At 38.7% G+C, this 16,354-nt stretch overlaps 1 protein-coding gene across 5 annotated transcripts in view; it reads left to right on the plus strand.

The window, feature by feature from the left end:
* Positions 1–16,354, plus strand: part of CHN1 (chimerin 1) — a 101,062-nt gene that overhangs the window by 33,873 nt on the left and 50,835 nt on the right. For all 5 annotated transcript variants that reach the window (XM_082057081.1, XM_082057085.1, XM_082057082.1 and 2 more), the window contains one exon: positions 15,351–15,639. In XM_082057081.1, coding sequence (XP_081913207.1) covers positions 15,351–15,639 — 289 coding nt within the window. The remainder of the gene's footprint in view (positions 1–15,350; positions 15,640–16,354) is intronic.

Here is a 16,354-nt window from a genome sequence, read left to right on the forward strand (position 1 = left end):
AGATGAGAGATGGTAATTATTAGCAACGTTTTAAATCTAAGTGGGACAGAAGAACACTGAAGGAGAAGATGCAGTTATTGAAAATTTTATATGGGTAAAATAAGATTACAATTAAAATAGGAATATAATGGTATAATAAGTTGTGATTAATTAGTTTTTTTTGGGGGGGAGTGGAAGGGAATGTGTTTTATTGAGATACTTGTTTCTGTAGTATATTCCAGATTCCAGATAGAAACATTATTGGCATTGACACTGGTTTGCATTAACAGTCTACATAAATTGGTGTGTCTTATTAGGGTCTAATACTTCATTTCATCTACTTCTGTTCTTGCAATATTCATTTAAAGCTGAAAAGAAAACAGTTGTCTTAACCCCTGTCTTGAAGACAAAGCACTCCTGCCCCTGCTCTTGATGGATTTTTATACCCAGTAGAAAAGAGAAAGGATACCGTTCATGATCAATTCGGGCAACAGTTTCAAATGCTAGCAAAGCTGTTATCATTGATTTCTTTTGAGTAAATTCTGTGTTTGGTAAAACACCTCAGAACCTGAAACTGCAGCATGTTGCAGCCATTTTATTCTGTTTAAGCGCTAGCTGGATGACTTGTTCATTAAGGGCAGTGGCCTTGGTAGCTGCTCGCCATCCCACAGCAAGTAACGCTGTGTCGTCTTGCTGTTGGCCTTTCAAGTGTATGAATGAGTGTCTTCGCTGTTGTGCCTTAGCTGAAAGCTCTCAGTGAACTGCAGCACTGTGTTTTCCACACAAGGGAATTTTACCACTGAGATTTCTTTTTCTCTCTACTAGGAAGTGTAGCAGAAATATCCATTGACTGGAGCCAGAGTTTCACCCTGTTTCCATTTTTACCCTCCCTGGAATATGTATGCAGAATATACCTATTGGCCAATATTCCCACTGAGTGTGTTGCTGACATGGTAGCATCTCTTAAAGACTGGGTAATTTATGTGGTCTGTTTGTTCATCCTGACTGCAAGAAGTTTGCTGTGATTGCCATGATGAGTTTATGTGATTTTACCTGTAATTTATAGAATTTTTTTGAGACCATCATTTGCATTTGTGTCTCTACACTGCCAGACAGCAAAGCTAGCTCTGTCTGCAGCTTAGGTAATCCCAGTAGGAATTCAGGACATCATCTCCATGGCCAGAAATGGAGCTTGTCAGTAGGGTGGTTTGCATGGGCAAAACTTTTCCAAGTTCTATGGAAGACTTTGACTTCAGGGTCTCTGATTTCACCCCTACTTTTCTAACTGTGTGGTTCAGTTTGATCTTTCCATACTAAGCTTAAATGCCACTCTGTGATTCAAGCAGCCGTTAAGTTTAAGATCACTTCTGTATCATTTTCACGTTTCCTTCTTTACCTTTGTTTTACCCTTTAGAAGGTGTGGGAGGAAGGGAAATTTGGTCAGCTGTTAGTTCTTTTATAAAGAAATAGATGCAAAACAAGTTTCACAGGATTTTACAAAGTTAACCCAGCAATGCTGAAGAGGCGCTCTGATCCTGCAGTGAGTAACAGAATGACAAACATAAAATGGAATATCCATGTTTTCTGTTGGTTTTTCAGACATGCTTTGGAAAACAAATGGAAAATGTTGAGTAAAATTTAGATGCTCGAGGGCACCCGTTGACTGTTGACATAAATACTTGTTTCCTTCTGTATATCCCCTCAGTCTGTATCTCACTGTATGTGTTTGTTGCCTGACTTGTCTGTCTTTGGCAGTCTTGTCAATTGTGATTAGGACAAATTGGAAACTACATGTGAAGTGTGATTGCATTGTAAAATCCCAGTCCATCGAGACCTAAATGCCTTGTGGAAAGACTGGGTAGGATGAGCTGCTGTTGAGATTGGGGCAGGGTTGTTGCCTGTCTTGTAGTTACTGGTCCTTCTTCTGGGGGCAGGCAATTCGGTGGCACAGAGGGCTCAGCACCCCCAGCTCTGGCAGATGTCACCTTCCTATGTCTGTGCCAGTGTGGCTGGGAACCCTGAAAACCCAATGCATCCAGTTGTGAAGTGCAGTTTAGTGAAACAGGATCGTAACCCTTTCTGTGGCAAGGTATGGTGTCTCTGTAATGAAGTATTTCCAGTCTGCAATGGAAAAAACAAGTTTATTGTGCTTTGTCCTGACTACCCAAACCAGCCCATTCCTCAAATCGTCATGGAATGCTTTGAATGCTACATTTGATTGCACCAGCTATTGTAGCTGATGTCTAAAATGTCAGTGTTATGTTCACATCAGACATTGGTGAGGTTGTTTTGAATTTAGTTCCAATTGTAGTTCTGTTTTGTCTAATATTTTGGTTTGGTGTTAGTGGTAAAGGCGCCATCCCTGGAAACGCTCCCACATCAGGCTGGATGGGGCTCTGAGCAACCTGATCTAGTTGAAGATGTCCCTGCCCGTGGCAGAGGGGTTTGACTAGATGACCTCAGAAGGTCCCTTCCAATTCCTGAACAATTATATGATTATATAAGGCCCTGCATCCTCAGAATTCAAAAAGGAAGATATCCTGGTGTTTGTTGTGTGATTTATTTTATATTACAGTTTATTTTATCAACTTCAACATCAGGTATCTGCTGCGTTGCTAAAATTTCTAACATAGTTAAATTGGAAGTTAGAAAAAACACTAAAATAAAAAAGTTTGGCTACAAAGCAAGCTGAGTGAGAGATAAAGGTAGAACTCAGATAATTTATCATGGCTGCCCCAACATTGTATAATATTCATGAATACATCATTTTCTATGCTGCAAATCTGATAGAGATTATTGAACCCTAGCTCAACTTTGTAAAGTATTCATCTTCTTCTGGACTTACTAAAGATCACCTCATGGAGGGTTATAATATAAGTGGAAAACAACCACAAACAACCACATTCTCTAATTCTGTTTCTATCCTCATTGCTTATTCCCTTCTAGAGTGTACTTACATTGGGCATCTTCTGGAGATATTCAGATTGTCTTTGTTCTGCACTGAAGATTTCCGCTTGTTAAATGACTTTATCTTTCTAGAAGATAAAGACTAAAATGTTAACATGACAAATCATAACTCCTTTGTAGGCAGACAGAATTCACAGTTATAAAAACATGTTTTTGTGAAATCTGGAACAGATTGGACAATCACACTAAGCTACAGACTTCAACTACAGCCAAAATGCACAGAATGCAAATGCAGTTGGTGCATGAAGGTTCTTTTATGGACTGTTCTAACATAGCTCTTCTGCATCTCACTTCTTTTTAGTTTATTCTAAGGGATGTCTTAAGTTATAATAAATTGGGCAGATCTGAGAAGAGATCTGGGTAATTGTTTGCAAAGAGTTTCTCCCCAGTTTTTTATCTGTTATTGTGTTAGCAAGTTCTCTGACTATGAACACACTGGGTCAGATCAAAGGACCTGTTCATAGCCCAGTATCCACCCTTTGGTAGCTATTAATAGCAGACATTGAAAAACAGTGTAAAAACAAGATGAACATGTAGTAGTAGTAGTTCTCTGGTGTGCTCTTTCAGCCTCGGAAAATTTGCAGTTCAGGGACTACTGAGCAGAATTTGTTACCTTTGCTATTTTTTCAAGCTTTGGAGGGAGAGATTTTTTATATATATATATATATATATATATATATATATATATATATATATATATTTTTTTTTTTAGTGACTTTCTGAGCACCTTTTTGAACCCTTGTAGACTTTGCTGTCTGCAACTGTAGCGTGAGTTCCATGCCTTAACTAGGTTTTACGGGAAGCAGTGTCCCCTTTTGGAAGGTTCTATCTCACAATTTTATTTGATGCTCCTTAGTTTTTGTATTATGAGAAACAGTGAACAACTGATCTCCATTTACCTTTCCTATGCCACTCGCGTCCCCCTTATTGTTCTCTTTACAGGTCGATGAGTCCTAGGCCATACATTCAGGTTTTGTAATGAGGCTGTTCCATATCCCTCATCATCTCTGTCATCTTTCTCGCTGCCTTTCTCTAACTCTGTGATGATCTTTTGGAGATGAGGGGGCCAGGACTGCACATTCTGTTCAGGATGAAGTGGCCCATGGAGTTTTCTTTCTTTGTTTTCTGAACCTTTATAAATGATTTTTGACCACTGTGGAGGATTAGGCTCTGATGCTTTTATAGACCTAGCTTTAGTAAATCCAAGGGTCTTGTTCTTGAACTGTGCTAGCTACAGACACAGCCTAGCACCGATTAAATGACCAAATATAGGACAGGACAAATAATAGCTTTTGCAGGCTTTACCAAGGCAGTTAAATATTCTTAGTACAATGCTATAGAATAGTTAACAGAGTTCAAAGAGGAGATTTCGAATATTTTCTTTAATAAGGTAGAAAAAGTGATTCTTACCCACAAAAACTTTTCAGTTATTAAGGTTGTCGGTGAGTTGCTATAAAATCTGCTTTCAACTTATGTAAGAAGCTGTATTTTGATCATCATCTGATGAGCTATTTTTGTCTACTTTCATCCATTATTGTGCAATTAATTTGCATCATTATTCTTTTTAAGATATATTACCTTTTAAATCTAAATTTGAAACAAAAGAGGTTTTGTGTTCAGAAAACAAATTTCTCTGAATTTGTTACAGAGTAGAAGTATGTTCTCAGGGAAAAAGGAAATGAGAATTTAAGTGTTGTTTTAAGTGTATGAGTTTGGCTAAATATTCAGAGCTGTCCTTCAAATAAAGTTGATGCTCAGAGCCCAAGAAGGCCTGTGAAATTGTATCAGTTCAGATGCCGGATAAAAGAAAAGCATAAACACAAATGAGAACAGTAAATCGCACCCTACTATATTTAATGCCTGTACTTAATCATGGATATGGTTTCCCATAGCTTATTAAAAAATATTTAAAAAAGAAAGAGCATAGCAGAATTCACAGATGTTTATAATTGATTAATCAGAGAATTCCACTGAAACTTTTTGCAATCCTGAGATTTAAAAAAAATTACTTAAAAGAATATTTTTTGTAGGTATACATGTGTGCCCATACATGTCAGCAAGTCTCTGTGACAATAAAAATATATCAAATACATTGTAATGTTAATTAGATGTTCCAAACAGATGAAAAGAACTGACAATTCCTAATTAATTCCTGGAGGTATTAGATCTGCTTTTAAATTGGGCAAAACAGTGATAAAGCGCTTAATGCTGGGACCTATAGCAAATGACAGGACCAATAAGACATGGCTTGCAATGTAGCCTTTTGTGGTTGAGAGCTTGTTGAATAATTAGGATGGGGATAAAGAGGAAATGGGTAGAGATTGTACCAGTGGTAGGCGTTGAAGTGTGATGGTACTGCATGTTCTTTTGAGCAGATATCTGCTTTAGCACGTTTAGTTGGTTACCATGGTTTCCCTTCCTGCAAATTCTATTGTTGTGATACTGAGAGTGAATTGAAACAAGGTTCTGCAGCATGATTAAAAAAAAAAGGTAATAATGTTAGCTGTGATTATGAGTCATGTTTTCTTTATGTTTGGGGGTTAGGGCACAAGATTGTGGCATCAGGAGAGAATTCTTGAGGCGAAATAAATATCAAAAATTAGTAAACCTTAGTTTAGTCAACCAACTACATGTATTGTGCAAGAAATTGATACACATGTTCTCTGTCCCTAAATTATGAAATTGTGTTAAGAAACCAGCCACTGGTATTTTAAAAGGAGCCATAACTGGTAGCCTGATAGAACATAACACTGCAAAGGAACCTCTTTAATTTCAGGGGACAGTTGCTTTGGTAGCTGAATACTGTTAACTTTCAGTGGGCTCTTTTGGGACACATGTAGTGTTCTTCCTGAACATGCATTGATCACCATGGGATTACATATGCATGTAAAATTCAACATCTGCAAAAGGCTTCTTGAATTCAAACTGTACATCTGCATTCTGCTGGAAAGCCTCATTGTACAGGGTGGGACATGGGAGAGGAATTGGGGAAAGAATTGTTTAAAACCACTTTTTATGTGATAATAGCTGAGTTACATTTTTTTAATTATGAACGTATCAAAATTTGGTCATAGTTTATCCTGAATCTGCAGCTGATCTGTAAGTAGTGAGAAGGAGCCCAGCAAAACAGTAGTTGACTGCATCCCTTCACTTTACCATGGTAACAATATTCTGACGTCATATCATTTGGGAGGAAAAATGATAAAGGCCATTTTAAAGACTGAACTTTGCATATCTTTCTGTCTGTGGGGGTTGTTTCTTTGTTTTGTGAGGGTTTTTTGTTTTGTTTAGGGGGGGGTTGTTCGTTGGTTGGTTGATTTTTGCCTGATTTGCAAATGCAGCAACTGGCAGTAGCAAGGGCTGAATTAAGTTTCCAGAAACCTTTCTAAAATATTTATGCAATATTCCTTTGTTACTATCTGAAAAACCTGGGAAGCTATATATACATGTGTGTATACACAGAGAGGCACATAAATGAACTTTAAAGCTTAGCTGGGTTAAACAGAATTATTCCAAAATGTGATCAAACCTATCTGTGGGGTAAATATGTTTCAGCCTGACACACTTTGATCAGTTATTCTGTGTGAAATGGCAAGAGTGGCCATTCTCTTCCTCTCTGGCTGGCTGAAGCTCCTGGGGAGCAACTTTTCCTTCTCCTCCAGGCTTAGCCTGTCACACTTCCATCGGAGCAGAATTCAGGTGAGTTTAAAAATTGGCCACTAGATACCTGCAGCTGCTTTTAGATGAAAGAAATTGTTCATGCTTAAGGCTATTTTAATAGGCTAACACAACAGGTATGCCAGCTAATATGTTGGGCTTTTTTTTTCTTGTGAAGAGACAAGTATTTCTTTTTTTGAAGGCTTAAATTCTGCTGAAACTATAATAAAGCTGTTGTTCTGTTGCTAGGTAGATCACATGAGCTAGGGCTAGCCCCAGGGGCAAGTGTGCTGGTAAATTTTGGGGCTTATATTTCTGCTCTAAAGTAAAACAATTGGACCTCTATTTAGATGAGTTTCCATGTCAAAGAATTTTGTTCTCCTGTATAAAATTTCATACTAAATAATATACTCTCTCACTTCATCAATAACATGGAAGGTTCAGCTGCCAGTCAACAGCATTGCTGTCCTGTATGTCGTCTGCCTTATGTAAGCATTCCTGGGCATGACTGAGGTGGCTTGGCTTAAGTATTTATAATAATAATAAATAGCTACTAACCTTAATGAGTAATTAACTGGCTACCTAGGCCCTCCCACAGACTAGAATGCTTTTTCCTTATGGTTCACATCATTTTGCTGTGTTCCTGTTCTCCTTCCCTCCTCTTCCCATCTGTTGTTGTTGTCAGCTCTGTTTTCTTTTGGCTGGAGCATCTCATTTCTCTTTGGCAATTCAGTTTGCTGCAGTCTTGCTCATGGAAGTTCAGCACTTCTCAGAGGAATATTCTCTGCTTTGGTGGTGGTGTGAACTGTTTGGTAACTTTTCCAAGAGCTGTCTGTGCTCAGTGCCTGTAGCTCATGTTCATTTTATGCCATGTCCTTCACCTCTGACTGTAGCTCCTGTGGTGCCAAAGATCTGCTGTGATCTGGTGGCCAGGAGAGGCGCTGGGCCGTGGTGGGGCAGTGGCGTGGAGCCCGCATCACCTGGGCTCGCTTCTTGGCTTCGCATGTGGCTTGGCTTGAGGCTTTTAAGTTTTCTATGCCTCATTTCTCCATTAGAGAGGTCATTTTCTTTCCCATATTGTCTCACGTGTCTGTTCAGTACAAAAGTCGAAGATCTCTTAAAAGTGGCCCAGACAAACTGGAAGCTGCACCCCATCTCTCAGACTACTCCCCGTCACAGCTCCTGAGCAGGAATCTGGCTGGCACTGTGCTATTTTCGTGGTGCATAATGTCTGCCTGGTTTGAATCCTCTAGGCACTGTTGGAGTTGAAGTAGTAAAAAGTCAAATTACAAGGCAATCAGTTGATAATTAAATTGTGTATACATATACACAGCATACATTGTGCTCTGCTTTTCTCCCCCGTTCTCTTCTCTGTCAAAAGGATACCTATCGTTTCTGTCTTCTGCAGGTTCTACTGGAATGCCTTTTTGCTCCATTGCTTTTAGAAAATACTAGTTAGGAATATATCTTCAAGTTAGTCCTTTTTGTTGGCCTCGTCTATGCTTTTGAAATATGTATTTATAAATTTTTGTGTTTTGAGACGCAGCTTTTATTCTGTGCTTCATCAATAAGCAAAGTCATCCTTCAGCTGTAGGTACTATGGAAGCTTTATAAATACGTTTTCAAAATAACACACAATAACCTCATATTGTTGTTTAATCTCATAATTGTTTTCATCAAAACATTTATGAATTATTCAAACACTAAAACTACTGACAGCAATGTATGTTATCTGGCCCAGTTTTCCTTCTCCCTCTTCCATACTTGGTGTAGCTCAGGAAGAGAATTAAGCTTTTTTTTTCCTTTTATAACTTGAATAAATGAATTCTAACAGTTTCAGTAATAAATTGAGATCTGATCCACCTATTGTTGTACTTGCATGAAGGAAGAAATTGCATTCTAGAAAAACAGAATGTAATAATAGTAAAGCTATTGATCTTCACTGATGAGCTGTTTAGCCCCCAAAATTCTATCAGTGCGTATTGCATTTGCAGGAACCATTTCATTTTGCATTATCATGCTTGTTTATTGTTGAGGAATGCAGCTTTGCAGAAAAAAAAAAAAACAAAACATTTTAGAGAGCAGCATGAGTATATTGGTGAATCTCACTGTTCCCAAAAAAGTGGTGAGTGATAGGTACAGGTAGAATACATTGAGAAAACAATTTAAGTAGTAAAGTGTGTATAGCTATTGCTTTAAGTAAGTTAAGTAAACCTGCATTGAAAGGTTGGGGTTAACAGTGGCTTAAGGCAAATCACATTTGACAACATCATCTCTGTGGAACAGAAATCTTACTGTAGCTGGTTTTAATCTAAGGAAAATTATTAGGTTTGTTGGTCGTTTTAATATAAACAACCGCCATGTAGAGTAGAGTGTACATTAAAAACAAACAAACAAAACAAAAAAACAGGAACAACAAAAAACCCCCATGATGTTTCTCCATTCTGCACTCCAAAAACCCTATTTGCACTTGCAAAACTATTTTATGATAAGGACATTTCTTTTGGGTTTTCACTTGACGTCTTCCACTCAGGTTTCCTTGATATACTGCATTAAAAGCAAGTTGCTTTTAGTGTGAGAAAACCTGTAGAAGCAAAAAAGAAATGTGATAGTCATGAGTAACTGAAAGCCTGTGGGAAAAGCTGCTGTAAGTGAAACAAAAAATGAACATGTTTGAGCATTATGCTGTGGCTGTTCTCTCTCCATAGTACGCATGATTGCAGTGGAATTTCTGTTACAGATCTGATGCTGTTCTACTTCCAAATTTACCAGAAAAGCAATGTCATATATGACATAAAATGAAAATGTTCCAAACAGGCAGAGTGATATTTGCATGCACATTTTAAAGTTTGCTGAGCAGACACTGGTGAGGGTTGATACCTTGGCTTAGAAGAATTAAAACACAGTTCTACTTTAAAGTAATATGAAAGTTGTCAGTAGCATGAAGTCACACTGTAAAATAAACTCTTAGAGAATGTTTCTTTGAAATTTTTGGTAAAGAAACATAACTATTTGCTTAATATGAAACTGTGGAAGTTAGCATACTAACATTCCTGCTAGGAACATTCCCAGAAGGTGTTTATTCCAGGCATGCTGATGTAGGTTTCCAAATACTGCTTTCATTTACAGAGAAGATATCAGGCTTTTACTACTTTCCCATGTCTATATAGACTTCAAATGTATCTTAATCACTAACCACAGTGACTCTTTTCCCAGAAAGCACAAAGGTGTTATCAGGTAGATAAAGCAGTAAAACATTGCCCAAAACATTGGTATTGATTATGATTCAACCATCAAATCAGTTCCAGGGACTTATATCAAATGGAATAGGACATGGAAGCACAGTACTAAGAAGAGGTGATACATCTGTACAAGAGCTGCTTTTCCCAAACATTATTTTCAAATTATCTCACTGATCAAGAACGTTGAGACTGATCTTAAGTGTTCAGTGATCTTAGTGCATATATTAATAGCGTACATAGTCCTTGATCAGCTGACGTTTGTTCAGAGCTTGAGATGGTGAAAATCAGCTGTTAAAAACTGTAAAATGTAAAATAAGACATTAAGACAAAAGAGGACTTTTCGTATTTATGTTATTTGTGAAGCACACTAGTACAGGTACCACGGGCTGATAACATTTTCAGTCTTCATGGTTTTCAGCCGCTGATAGCTCCTGCCCATGCCCCAGAGCAGTTGTCTCTCTCTCACTTATGTTGTCCCTGACAGTGCTCATGAGCCACAGGAAGGTGCCATTGCCCTGGTCCTCACTGCTCGCTGTTTGCAGGACGCTGTTTGCACAATATTGCTTCCCTCTTGGACGAGGAAGTCTGGCCTGTGATGCAGGGAAACAAGCCTTCAGTCCCAGTGGAGAGAGGCTGCTGGGAGGCTGTTGTCAGTGATGCAGCACCAGTTCTGAATTTTTGTATGTGATCCCAATTAGAGTGAGTTGAAGGTTGTCTGCATTGGCGTGGGGTAGACATATTCTGTTTTCAGCTCTGGGATTTGTTTTCTTTTCTGAAGGATGCCGCACTTTTTCCATTATAATAAACTATCGTGCATTCAGCCAGCACATGGGTCTGATCAGGTTTTAAGGATAACTTTATACCTCATTAATGTTCATTAACAACACTCAGCCAGCCAAGCTACCCTTCCAAACAGGAAAACTATCTGTAGTGACAGTACTCTGCCACTTTTCCCAGCCATACCAGACAATGAGGATTTTTTTGTCTTTGCTTGAAGAAAATGCACCTTTATTTTCAATCCCTAATGCATTTGATTTACGTGTATTGTGTTCTTGTAAACTACTGCTAAGGTTTTGGAGATGATGCTATTTGTCAGGCAGGTACTCTGGGAAGATGGCAAGTTCCACAATTCCCTGGCCATCCTCAGAAATGTTGTTGCCAACAAATAATACAGAACTCCAAATATGAGCTTCCCTTGGGAGCTGGAGACCTTCTACAAAACCTGTGTAGAACAGGTTTTGGCAGCATGCAAGACTAGTGTTTCTTTGACAAGGAGATGGGCCAAAAAAGGATCTGTGGAATAATTTGTTTTCTTTCACATGAACACAGCATGATTAGGAGACATTCCTGATTGCAAGATTGCTTTTGTTTCTTTGGCTTTTTGTGGAGTGTCAAGACTCTAGTCTTAAATGTTGGTTGAGAGTTTTCCAAAGCTAGATCTGAAATTCTGGCACCTAATTTCAAGTGAGATGTCTACCTGCTGGCGACAAAGCATGTTAAGACACTTTTTCTCCACTGAAAGATGAAGTCCAAGTGACCTTCAGGCACATGTACAGAACTTAAGATTTCCCAGCTCAGTGTATGAAGATGCTTGAAGCAAATGAGGACACGAGTAGCCCCGAGGGACGTTAACTTTGCAGTCTGGTTGCAGCTACACATTTTAAATAATGCCTTTGTCTAGATTCTTTTCTCATCATAAAATAATCTGTGAAAGAGGTGAATAGCTACTGTATCATTCTGGAGGTGGACTGTAAAATCCATCTTCTTAGATGGTAAGAACGTGTGGATGGGCTCTCGATCCTTCACTTTTATTTCATCAGCGAATGCTGCATACAGAGTACGTGGCTGAGTCTGAAGCTGGTTTCTCTCATGCTATGATACTTCATTCAGCTCCTCAGTCCTTTATTACCAGACACATTTGCTCTGCCATGTAATCCATTTTCCCACGTTGTTATCCACTCTGCCCCACTAGCAACCAAAGGGACTAAACAGAGTGATTGCTTTTCAGACAACTTGGAATAAAAAAGTCTTTTATCTGTAGTCCTGCTGCTTGCAAACAAATGCACAATGGATACAATGAGACTGTTTGACATGTCAGAGGTCTAGTTCTTTTTCTTGGAAAAACATCTAATGTTCCCCTGTTTAAACCAAAAGAGAACATATATTATCTGTGTCCTGCTTTCTATTTCTTAAACAAAAAACAGCTGGTACTAGTGCTAGCCTCTAGGAAGAGACCATCAGGAAGTTGAAATATCAAATCTTGGCTCCACTGTGTTGCCACGGTGATGTATAATTAACCAGGCTGCAGTAATGTTATAGAAAGCAAATATAAGGAACTATTCTTGCTAATGAAAAAATTTAAACCATAGTTTTAAGTAAGACTGAAGGCACTGAAGATCATGTTCTAACTGATCATTTGCAGTTGGACATGTATGTTTGGATTTGTGTTGTAATTTGATCAAAATAGTATCATTGTATGGGTAGAAAGAAGCTTAATTGAGTTTGAAGGAAATGAAACAGGATTCTGAGACACATTATTGATGATACAGTCTTTGTAAGAGATTGGTGTTTCATTAAATTGTGGGGATTTGTTGAGTTTTTTCCTCCTTGTTGCTAGTAGGATTCTATTTGAAAATCAATACATTTCCCAACAATATATCTAATAAGAAATTAACTTAAAAAATTTTGATTTAGAGCAAATGGGAAGTCAAATAGAGGCAGACCATTCCATGTTGACCTCTTGCAGCTGATATGCAAGCACCTTTTCCAAGTGCTTATGACATTAATACACAGTAATTACTTTGTCTAGATGCCTTCCTTTAAGTGGTAATTGTTGAATTATCCTAATGTATTTTAAACCGAGCAAGTCGAGTGTACGTTTAGAAAGCCACACATACCAAAAGAAACTGATGTGCAGTTCTCTGAATTCATACAGGGGGAAGTTCCAGTCTGTTTGTGAGGTTTATCAGAGAGATAAGTTTAAGTGTCAGGTGCTTTTAAAGAATTAAAACACTGGAATGTTGCCTATGGGATACTTCTGTGCTGAAATGTGGATCAGGAGCAGTAGGACAAAGATTATGGACTTTTGGGAATCCTATTCCTTGTAGTGTCTCTCAAAGACAGGCTTTCTGTGCAGCAGTCTGAACAAATGCACAATGTAGGGGCTGCTCCGTAAAACACAGCTGGGGTAGAACCAGACACCTGCTGATCCTGATGGGAAGAGGATTAATCCTGTTAGAACTTTTGTTCGTTCTCTGCATTTGGCCATCTTGCTCTTCTGAACTTTGTTTTCACTCTGAAGAATGTTATTAAAATCCAGACACTGTGTGTACTTAGTAGCAGGCCATGAGAAGCTTTTCTGTGCCTTATCTTCTCTTGATAAGATTAGCGTAATACTTTCTCTTCTAGAAAGCTAAGAGCAGTAAGTGACCTTCAGCTTGTTTAAAACTCTGCTCTAAGTACTGCCAGAGCATATGTTACTGATTAGAGCAGCACTTCACCTGCTACATCTCTTAATAAAAATAATTCTATTGCATATTGTCATTTGAGGCCCATTATTCTTCACCTTCAAACTTATTCGGTTGTCCTGCCAAATTTTAACATTGTAGTGCTTGTCTGTGCTCCATGTGCATTATTCCCGCTGACTTAGTCAGAAGCCAGTGAAGGTTCCTCACTTTGGCACTGCAAAGTGCTGAGCTCTCTTGGCTTGCGTTGACTTCTCTGACAGTGGAGGGGACGTGAGGAGTACATCTTGTGGTCAAAGCTTGTTTGCCAAACACTACGTTGGGTAGGAAGATGCTCTGAAGAAGAGCCTGAAGGTGTTCCTGCCCCTTCTGCTGTAACTTAGGACATTATCATTCTTTTTTCTGAATGACTTGTATTCACTCAGAATTGCATCTTGTGATGAAATTAGCATTGGGTAAAAATGTGTTTCTTTCTATCTTGTTGTAATTTCTTGCTTTTCCCTTAGATTCTGTGAACTTTTAGTTTGTGTGGCATAAAAATGTGCATGGATTTACCAATTTGTTTCCACTAAAATGCCCAGGTAGTTCCAATACATTGTGTCCTCTTTTCTTATCTTTTCTTACTGAGCAGGATGTGGATTCCTGAGGAGCCCCTCACATTTGAGCATTGTGTAAAAATAGCAGCTCCTGATGTTACAGTCACTGCTGGATTATTGATAGGGAAATGGGAGGGTTTGGCATTTTGATTCAGAACACAAGAAAAAAAAAAAAAACAGACATCACAGAACAAGTGGTTTTGCCCATATTTGCAAGAAGAATGCAATATTTCACCTGAGGCAAGGTCTAAAATTATGCTTTCCCCTGTTTGGCAAGGACCCATTGAAAAGGAGCCACTTGAGCAAAGCACCAGTGTTTACTTTGTTCCTTAACATCTCCTGTGAAGCATTTGATTGTAAAATGAAAGCAATCCATCTGAAAGCAACTTTCAGATTTAGTTTTTAATATTTATTTGGCAGATCTGAGCTCACAAGGAGGCCCAATACCCTGAGCAGCCACCCTTGCTGCTGTCTGACCAAGGAATAACACAGGAGCGAGCTGTGAAAGCAGCTCTTGGCCTCCATCTTCTCCGCAGGAAATGCGCTGGTTGCTGCCAAGTGCAAACACTGGTGTGTTTTCACATGTTTAGATTGCTTTGAGGCAAAAAATCGTTGCAGATTCGAAGTTCCGTTTTTGCAAATATGCTAATATTCAGGTGAAATTGGCATTCTTATGGTTGCTAAGAGCCCGTATTTAAATCCTATTCCACCCCAACTGCAGAATTGCTAACATTAGATAGCTTGCGCGTTATATATCCTGTATATTACAAAGATTTGCTTGAGGCTCAGAGCTTAACAAGCATAACACAGAAGGACTTTTGTACAAAGCTTGAAGAGTTAGTCCTTGGCCTCTGGCCAGGAATAAAGAATGCTTGCCTTTGTGCCATTCTGTCCTGTGCCGCCCGGCTCTGGCAGCGGCTCTGCTGCAGTGTAGCTGTTGGCACTGAAGCTCGGCTGGACCCGGAACGGCCCCTTCCTGCGGGCACACAGGGGCACGGGGTGCCGGGCGGCATCAGACCTCTGTATTGATCAACTCTAATAGAGGGCTCTGTTAGGAGAACTCTTCATATCAGAGCCAAGCAAACTGACTGCAGCGATGCAGTAGTAAAGTGCTAAAAAATCCATAAAGAGTGTGAAATAATTTTCAGTTTTTCCAGGGGATAATGGAGGGGCTAAAAGACTAAGAGAACTAACAGCTCCTTCTGGGACACTCGCTGTTTTGGCAGTCTGTCTGCAGTTGTTGTTGAGCTCTCCTTCCTATCTGTGCTAGGTGGTAGTTGAGATTTTCATTCTTGTCTGGACCAGACACAGACCATAGTCACAGCTCTAAGTGATAAAGTGTTTTTTATTGTTTGCAAAGGCTTGCTTACTCTTCTTTATTCTGCTTACTGTTCTTAAAAAAAAAAAAACAACCAAAAAACAACTTTCCCATTTCATTGAGGCAGATTTGGAAGTCAAACCAGAAACTTCAGACTCTACTACGATGGAAAGCACTTTGTTGGGGAGAAACGTTTTGAGTCCATCCACGACCTGGCGACAGATGGATTGATTACTCTTTATATTGAAACGAAAGCAGCTGAATACATTGCCAAGATGACAATAAATCCAATTTATGAACACATAGGATATACAACTTTAAACAGAGAGCCAGCACACAAAAAACATATGCCAACCCTGAGAGATGAACATGATGGCAAAGAGTCGACAGGAGAGGATGAGGTAGCAGAAAAGAGGGTAAGCAATTGTTAACCCATGCTCTTTTTTCTGTTAGACTTTTTATTTTTTACTTTTAACCCTCGTCCTCCACTATAAAGTGCTAAAGGTATCTGTAGATATTTAGTCTACATATTTATTTCCAGTATTGTGCTAATAGTAGCATTTAAAGTGGTTATAAGAGGTTTTTAACGGTGATTTTTGCATATTGCAAATTTCTGTGATTTGGATGTTAGTTACTTATCGCTGAGAGGTTCCTTTCTTCAGTTATTTTCACAGTTTTAGAAGTTGTCTTTAAGCAACTCCTTTATTTCAAATGGGCTAAGACTATTTAATCATAAAATTGTTTACAGCATCTAAGACAACTACCTTTTGGTCAAAAAGTATAATTCTTAATATATTCAGCATTCCCCAAACAAATACATTCCATAATCTATTTAGCAGGCTGCATACAATGACAGTAAAGTTGTCCACATTATAAATAAGCCTGTTCATTAAGATGATAAAATGTTAAAACATTTCACTTGGCTAAGTTCAGCCTGTCAGAAGCTGACAGAGCTATTTTTGGCCTCTGCCAGATTTATGAAGAAGGATTGCTCTCTTCAGAGAGCTGCAGTATCAGCTGAGAACTAACTGTGTCCTGGATTATAAAAGAAAAACGAACAACAAAAAAATCTTAGAACTGGTGAAAACAGAAATATTAAAGGAGGTTGGGAATGTATCAGGCAGACAAAGC

This window comes from Streptopelia decaocto, assembly GCF_964273445.1.
Source record: "Streptopelia decaocto genome assembly, chromosome: 6".
Classification (NCBI taxonomy): Eukaryota; Metazoa; Chordata; class Aves; order Columbiformes; family Columbidae; genus Streptopelia; species Streptopelia decaocto.